This window comes from Sinocyclocheilus rhinocerous, unplaced genomic scaffold (assembly GCF_001515625.1).
Source record: "Sinocyclocheilus rhinocerous isolate Xijiao unplaced genomic scaffold, SAMN03320098_v1.1 scaffold683, whole genome shotgun sequence".
Classification (NCBI taxonomy): Eukaryota; Metazoa; Chordata; class Actinopteri; order Cypriniformes; family Cyprinidae; genus Sinocyclocheilus; species Sinocyclocheilus rhinocerous.
In genome coordinates, this window is record NW_015642819.1 from 502,230 (window position 1) to 510,406 (window position 8,177).

Here is an 8,177-nt window from a genome sequence, read left to right on the forward strand (position 1 = left end):
CAGGGAACAGGGATTGGGTGTTCCGCAAAGAGAGTTGGAGGTAAATAATTTTGCAGTAACTGTTATGCTGATGTTGTGTACCAAGGTAATTGAGTATGAATGAGTATATGAACTATAAAATCTTTTATATATAAAAGTATATTTCCAATTTATAGCCCTTTAACCTCAACTGTACCTCTAAAACAACATTACTGAGATATATGCGGTTCTTACTGAATATATGGGTTCTTACTAGTGATTTTGTGTAATTGTTTGTTTGTTGTGCAGATGTGTGAACTGCTGCACTATTTCTGTGACTGTGAGTTGAAGCAGCGCATTGAGGCTATAGTGGCCTTCTCAGATGATTTTGTGTCCAAGCTGCAATACAATCAGAAGTTCCGCTACAACGAGTTGATGCAAGCCTTCAACATGTCAGCTGCTGTCACTGCCAAGAAGACAAGAGAGTTCCGCTCACCTCCCCAAGAGCAGGTAAAGTCTTCTTCATAGACCCACATAGAGCCTCATTCTTCATAGATCTCAGAATGTCTAGAAAAGACCTTTAATGACACTTGAACACTTTAATGAAAGACGTCTCCATCTCCATTGTCTTCAGCACATGCAGCTCATAATGTGATTCGATTCACTTTTTCTTTTGCATAATTCCAAATATATGTGGATTTATTACATAAAATTTAACATATTTTGTTGACAGAGGAATGTTCCTCCTGCTGTCGCCACATTACTACTAATTTCTGAATGCAAACTACATCCTTGTGAATGGGAACGAGAAAACAAACACCTTGGCATCAGAACAGATATTTGACTTTTATTTGAAAATGTACAGCAGTACTACCAATAAACCTGTGCCAAGGTTTTGACTTATTGTCTTTTGATTTATGCTTAGCACAGCTCCAAGACTAAGTCAGAGTGGACTTTTTCCAGAATTATTCATGTTCACTTTTTTAAATTACACTTCTGTTTCGGTAACTGAAAAGATGCATCTTTTGCACCCACTCCATTATTTTCAGAGCCAAAGAATAGGACTGCTTGGCAGAACTGTTCACCCTGTTTTAAATGCACACCACATCTACTAACTGAGAAAACCCCTTGTAGTTTAGCTTATGTGGCCATCGTGAGCTCATGTCGGAAATAAACTGGTCTGTCTCTGTAACCAGGGCAACAGAAAGGTTTCTTACAGATACAGCTGATTTCCATTAGAATGTTATTTAACTTCTGTTAAAGGTTAGGCTTATGAAATCTATATTTCATGTTCCATCATATTTAAAAAAAGATTTCAGATTACTTCTCAGTTTTGGTTGTGGTGAAGTGATGCTTTTTTCCTGAAGCAGCATATAATTTTTTTTATTGCAGATAAATATGTTGTTGAACTTCAGTGCTGGTGATGATTGCACCTGCCCTGAGGAGCTGCAAGAGGAGCTTCAAGGCTTCCATGATGACCTGCGACTGCATTGTGGTATATGTTTATCCATTCTTTTTATTGTTTACCTCCATTCTCACCCTATTTCTCACTAAATAAGTGTACTGTGTTTTGAAAAAAAAAGAAGAAGTTCTACTTCGTATAATCTTGTGAAGTTCTTTGAGTTTCATTCAGTTTTAATTATACTTCCTTAAATTCAAGTTTAAATTGCAAACCTACAGCCTGTTCTGCCATAGTTCAAAATAACACAAATAATCAGAAGATACAGATACAGTTTTCATCTTTGTGTATATACACAGGCATCCCTATGGAGGAGGAAGAGGAGGAGCAGGACACATCTCTTAAAGGCCGCCTAATGTCCCTGGTATACAAGATTAAAGGTCGTCCCCAAAAAACTGAGGAAAAACCAACAGAGCAAGAACAGGCTGCTCCTAGTAAGGCTTGTGAAAAAAAGATTCTTCAAAAGTTTTTTTATTTCTTACTGTTTATTATGCCTTTTGTTCTGCTGTATCTGGTTACAAAGACTGTCTCTTGAGGGCCAGAACATTCTAAACCAAGTTGTGCAAACATTTCTAAAGAAAAAATATTTCCCAGGCAACTTATTAAAGGGGTCATATGATGCGATTTCAAGTTTTCCTTTCTCTTTGGAGTGTTACAAGCTGATTGTGCATAGATAAGATCCCTGAAGTTGCAAAGACTAAAGTCTCAAAACCAAAGAGATATTCTTTATCAAAGTTAAGACTCTGCCACACCCCCCTAAAACGGCTCGTTCTAACACACCCCACATATCTACCCTCACTATGTGAAAATATTTGCATAATGCCGCCCAAATGAGCACGCAAAGAAAGAAGGCGTGGTTTCAAGTAACCGGAGAGAGAGAGCGCGAGAGAGAGCGAGAGAGAGAGAGAGAGAGAACGCGAGAGAGAGCGAAAGAGAGAGAGAGAGAGCAAAAGAGAGAGAGAGAGAGAGAGGGGGTCACATCACAAACACATACCTTTAAGCAAAACATACATTATTTAACTTGTACTGAATGTGTTTAAAGCTTAGCTGTACTCCCAAAGAAGTAGATCAAAATTAGTACAAAAATGCTATGAAAAATATGTCATAAATCTTGACCTAAATGTTAGTATTAAATAGAGTTGTTTTCATTAAAGAGGCAAGGAGGGCAGTGCCTTTGTCAAAAAAAAATTATAAATACATAAATCAATCAACACTACAGAAACATTATTTCTACTGTGTTTGTTTTATAAATCCTCAGAAATAAAAAGAAAATCAGTACTGAGCACCAAATCAGCAAAAAAGGGTATTAAGATTGCTAGTAAATTAGCATAGACTTAAATCATGTTACCAGCCATGGGAAGACAGGTACGTATTAAAATGGATGTAATTTTTCGCAGATGTTGTATAAAAAGCGCCAGTGCTGCACTCTCTCTTGATGAGAGAAGTATGTGATTAGAGCAGCTATTCTAAGAACAGCACATAGGGGCAATTTGTGAATAGAAAATATGAATAAATGTAATGACATACACTAATGGTCCTAACACATGACTAGAGCAGAGGTCTGAAAACTCTTTTACATGAGGGGCCATTTTTAATTTAATATTAGTAATCACTGTTCCATATCACCTTAATCATTTATTAATATTAGTATGCTTTATGCAATATAATACAATACACCAGTTCACCAGTTACAACACTAATCCGTATTCAGTGCTTCATATTGCAAAGATCTCATTAAAAACGACTAAAGGGAAAAAACAAAATATACAGAATCCTAAACAATGCAAATATCTTTTTCTCACTCTACCTGCTTTTGTCTCCTCCAGCCAACCTGAAGGAGCTGATATCTCAGACTATGGTCACATGGGCTCAGGAGTGCAAGATCCAAGACCCGGCACTGGTCCGCAGCATGTTCAGCCTTTTGAGAAGGCAGTATGATGGCATCGGTGAGCTGCTCAGGGCCTTGAGGAAGAGCTACACCGTCAGTGCCAAGTCTGTAGGGGACGCGATCAACCTGTTGGCCTCACTGGGCCAGATCCGTTCACTACTCAGCGTCCGCATGGGGGAAGAGGAGGGCCAGCTCATGATCGATGGCCTGGGGTAAAATTTCATCTTCCAGAATTTATTAGAGGTTTACATCCTACTAGGGAAATACATTTATCTGTACCATACCAGTATTGTTGCTGGTCAATATTTGACATTTAATTGTGCATCATAATTTCTCCTATTTGTACATTTAGATTGCCCTTGCCATCATCTAATTCACACACTCACTCACTCACTGTTTGTTTACATTTAGTCAGAAAAAATAGTACAACATTTTAATATCAACCATCGTCTTATCACATCGGCCAGATGTTTAGTATCAAAGCATCCCTGCATTGTGCAGCTACATCCTCTAAAGTGTTTGTCTTATTCTTGCACTCAGGGACATCATGAACAACAAAGTGTTTTACCAGCATCCAAATCTGATGCGTGTTCTTGGCATGCATGAGACAGTAATGGAGGTCATGGTCAATGTGCTGGGAGGAGACAAGAATAAGGTAAAAAAAAAAATTGCCAGACTGCCCCAAAAGGTGCTTTTTCTGGGGTGGGTTGCTCTGAATATGTTCAGTTTATGTAATTTGTTATATTCTGATGGTGTGACTTCACTTGTAATGCATATACTTAATAAGTTTATTTCGTCCGTTTCATCAAATGATAAAGAAAAAGACTTCTTCACAAGTTGCTTTTGTTCCTCTTGTAAGTCACTTTGGATAAGCGTCTGCTAAATGCATAAATATAAATGTATAGTCTTTAGATAATAATGTGTTAATGATCGTAAGATCCCATGACTCAGTTGGACACTTGTGCGTCCAGGCCAAACCCCTCTCAGCCAAACCTTCTTAAACTAAACACGATATCTAGAGGGATAACACATAATACATGGGAAGATAAAGTACCTATGGTGCCTCGTGTCTAACAGCTTAATACCTCCTTATGCATTAGGGGTGGCAATAGGGCGAAAGCTAAGACAAGAACGGCAGGAATGGGTCGCTTCTCATGCCAGTCCTTTTTGGGGTTTGTCGGGAGTCTGGGATGTGAATTAATACCACTGACTATGCCAGATATGACATTGCCACAGTGTCTCTCATTTCTGCTTGGCAGCCTCATGTGGGTTCCAGACATTTAGGGTCACCATATTCCCTGCTGATAAAGTACAATACATACAAATTAGAAAATTTGTATTCACTGTGGAGCCTCACGTCTCATGTTTCAGTCTTTCTGGGGGGTTCTTCCGATATAGTATGTTACATTACACACATTTAGCCACCGTGTGAGGACATGCATGCGAAAAAGATGAAAGATTAATTTGAAGTGTGAAGGAAACGATCTCCGTCTGTGCAGAGGTGAAATGAAAGCTGTTTTTAACTCTCAGGAGATTGCCTTCCCCAAGATGGTGGCCAGCTGTTGTCGCTTCCTGTGCTACTTCTGTCGCATCAGCCGTCAGAACCAGAAGGCTATGTTTGACCACCTGAGCTACCTCCTGGAGAACAGCAGTGTGGGGCTGGGTAATCACACACACGCAAACACACAGTTCTTCAGGGATACAGGTCAGGCAGGGCTGAATCACACTGTCTGTGACATTGAGCAATTTGTTTGTTTCATAGTCTTTTTGGGCTTATTTTACGAACACAGTCACGTATTTGTGTTTGCTAATGCTAGCTGTGGGCACAAAAATTAGATATGCCACACATACACTGCAGAGAACAGCAACTTAAAGAGGAGTGGCAAATGTTGTGTTTCATACCCCCCAAAAATTGGGTAGTTACACCCCTGTGTTTGGTCTCTGGAGCACAATAAAGGTCTCTAGTAGCAGTTATGAAATATCCCCACCTGCTGTTTGAGCTGCACACTGTGAATTATTATTAATTGCTGTAGTTTGTTTGTCCATACCTCCTTTTTAAAAATTCTTTCCCAGCCTCTCACCCACTCCAGTAATGCATAAATGCACAAAAGCACACATTTTTCTTTCCCCATAGACATGCATTTATGCTCACAGAGTCTTGTTCTATTTTAATATATTTTAAAATTGAATGTATTCCTGAGATTGTAAAGCTGAATTTTCATCAGTCATTACTCCAGTCTCATGCTCCTTCAGAAATCATTCTGATATGCAGAGTTGCTGTTCAAGTTCAAAAACTTTTTTTTCCTTTTTTTTTTTTTTGAAATGGAAATCTTTTATAACATTAGAAATTATTTTACTGTCAGCTTTTTATACATCCTTCCTTTAAAAAAAATCTATAAATGTCCCTTATCTTAATCCATAAACACCTTCCTAAAAACAAAACTGTTGCTTACGTTGGTTGGGAAAGTAATTTATTTTAGGCTTGTTGCGTAAGATCAGATTGCTTGTTTTTAGAGCGAGATCTGGCAACCCTGCACAGTGCGCTGTTTTGACTGTGAATAATAGCTTGTGCAGCTAAGAGCACCTGACTCTGCAGGAGTCATTTCCTATAACAGCACATTAATGAGCAGCTGAGAGCCCACTCACCCCTTTATAGGCTTTATCAGCCCCAGATCAATGACAGGACAGATCAGATCAGATGAAGATAAGGCCGGGGGCTGTATCCACAGATGTACAATTTTATGTTAACAGTTCTTAATGTTTCATAGATAGTGTTATGCTGCTACAGTTTTTGTTAATACTTTTTTAAAATTATTATTAATACAGCTGATTGCTATGTGCAAAGCAGCAGAATGTTGTAATCAGAAATCCAACCAAATATGCTGAAATGTATGGTTGTAAACAATAATTAATAGAAATTATTTACATACATTGGAAAAGATTATAACTCTTTATAATTCCTAAACTGAAGATTACTATTTCCATACGTTTAAAGCATATTATAACGTGGACAAGAGGATGGGAAACCTAGTTGGAAAAAAGGGAAAGACTGCCATCTGTTGGTGATTTTGCCTTATTAAAAATATGCTGTCCCTGTTGGTCACATGGAAATAATCTTGGTTTCCTTTTTCTCTAGCATGCCCAGCCATGAGAGGATCCACACCTTTAGATGTGGCTGCCTCCTCTGTAATGGACAACAACAGTTTAGCTCTGGCACTTGAAGAACCTGATCTTGAGAAGGTAACAGTTCAGTAACAGTACAACATCATCTCTGCTCACACTACAATTGAGCAGATTGTTTTACAATTAATTTAATTTACAATTCATTTATATAGAAGGGTTACTTGTAAAGAAAAAAAGTGGTATAGGTTAAAAAAAAGCTGACATTTTGATCCTTTATAATTTGGTTTTGGTGGTTCAGTGTGAGGAATATGCCCCATGCGGTATGTGCCACAATTCTGGATAAAAAGAAACAACAAAACAACAACAACAGCAGCAAAAGTTTAGGCACCCTAAATAAACTTATGATGGTATATTTACCATTGAGGTAGAATAGTCACTGAGTTTTTAGTAGAGCATCATCAGATTAAAAAGCCACGTGGTTCAAGCTATGGTAATTGATGTATTGTGTTGTACTACCTTATAAAGTTACTGGCTGAATGGTTGCCAAATAAATTTGGCTAAGCCAAAATTTAGTGCCATTAGTTTAATTTGGATCCTGCCCATGTGTGTTTTCAGGTGGTGACATATCTGGCAGGCTGTGGCTTACAGAACTGCCCAATGCTCATTGCCAGGGGATACCCAGATATCGGCTGGAACCCAATAGAAGGAGAACGCTATTTGTCCTTCCTACGGTTTGCTGTCTTTGTCAATGGTTAGTCCATTTTACCACAAAGATGAGTTTTCATTGTTTTGTGTCTTAGGTAATGGAAAAGGACTTGTATCATTATGTAAACATTATGTTTTTTATTGTGTGTGTGTGTGTGTGTGTGTTCTGGTCATCTCAGGTGAAAGTGTTGAAGAGAACGCTAATGTAGTGGTGAAGCTTTTGATCAGGCGTCCGGAGTGCTTTGGACCTGCTCTCAGAGGAGAGGGAGGGCAAGGTTTACTCGCTGTCATGAAGGAAGCCATCAAGATCTCAGAAGATCCTGCTTTAGATCTGCCTAATTTACCCGAGGGGTCTGCACCTATGTAAGACTACTGAATTCTTCCCTCAAATCAGTTTTATGTTAGGTGTTGAGTTGAAAAGCTGAGTTGTAGTTCGAGATGTCTTACCACCCCACGCTTTGACTCAGGAATGAGCGAGCATGACTTATAATAAGAATGTTCACTCTTTGTTTTGACAGCGTCGGAGAGGATGAAGAGGAGGAGGAGGTCGCCCACATGGGCAACTCTATTATGTCCTTCTACTCAGCCCTTATTGATCTTCTGGGCCGCTGTGCACCTGAGATGCATGTGAGTGCTCATTTCTGCCACATTTTATTGATTTACCAAGCTAGGGGCAAAACTCGCAGTTTCCTTCACTATAGTGCTGTTGCACTGTACATGGCTTCACTTTAATATTATACCGATGCTGTTTTACAGCTTATAAACAAAGGCAAAGGTGAAGCACTTGAAGCACTGGCCATCCTCCGTTCCTTAGTTCCCACTAAGGATTTGGTTGGAATTATCAGTATTCCACTCATTCCACTCATCGTCAATAAAGGTTTGTACATGTCACTAGATGCCTTTGAAAGAGTCTGAAGATATCATCTCTGAAACTCATTATGTGCCTAAGACTGATTGACGCTATTACTCTTTCAATGTCATCTTCATCCCTACGTGTCTCATTATCTGTGCTCCTCGTTCCGCAGTCATTATAACCCTAATGTC

General features: G+C 38.9%; 1 protein-coding gene across 1 annotated transcript in view; it reads left to right on the plus strand.

The window, feature by feature from the left end:
- The window catches only part of LOC107756592 (ryanodine receptor 3-like), a 102,580-nt gene that overhangs the window by 42,913 nt on the left and 51,490 nt on the right, over positions 1-8,177 (plus strand). Inside the window, exons 36-45 of the mRNA XM_016573767.1 lie at positions 268-468; positions 1,351-1,453; positions 1,717-1,851; positions 3,244-3,517; positions 3,846-3,960; positions 4,836-4,968; positions 6,442-6,545; positions 7,044-7,179; positions 7,313-7,496; positions 7,652-7,760. Of these exons, the coding sequence (XP_016429253.1) occupies positions 268-468; positions 1,351-1,453; positions 1,717-1,851; positions 3,244-3,517; positions 3,846-3,960; positions 4,836-4,968; positions 6,442-6,545; positions 7,044-7,179; positions 7,313-7,496; positions 7,652-7,760 (1,494 nt within the window). The remainder of the gene's footprint in view (positions 1-267; positions 469-1,350; positions 1,454-1,716; positions 1,852-3,243; positions 3,518-3,845; positions 3,961-4,835; positions 4,969-6,441; positions 6,546-7,043; positions 7,180-7,312; positions 7,497-7,651; positions 7,761-8,177) is intronic.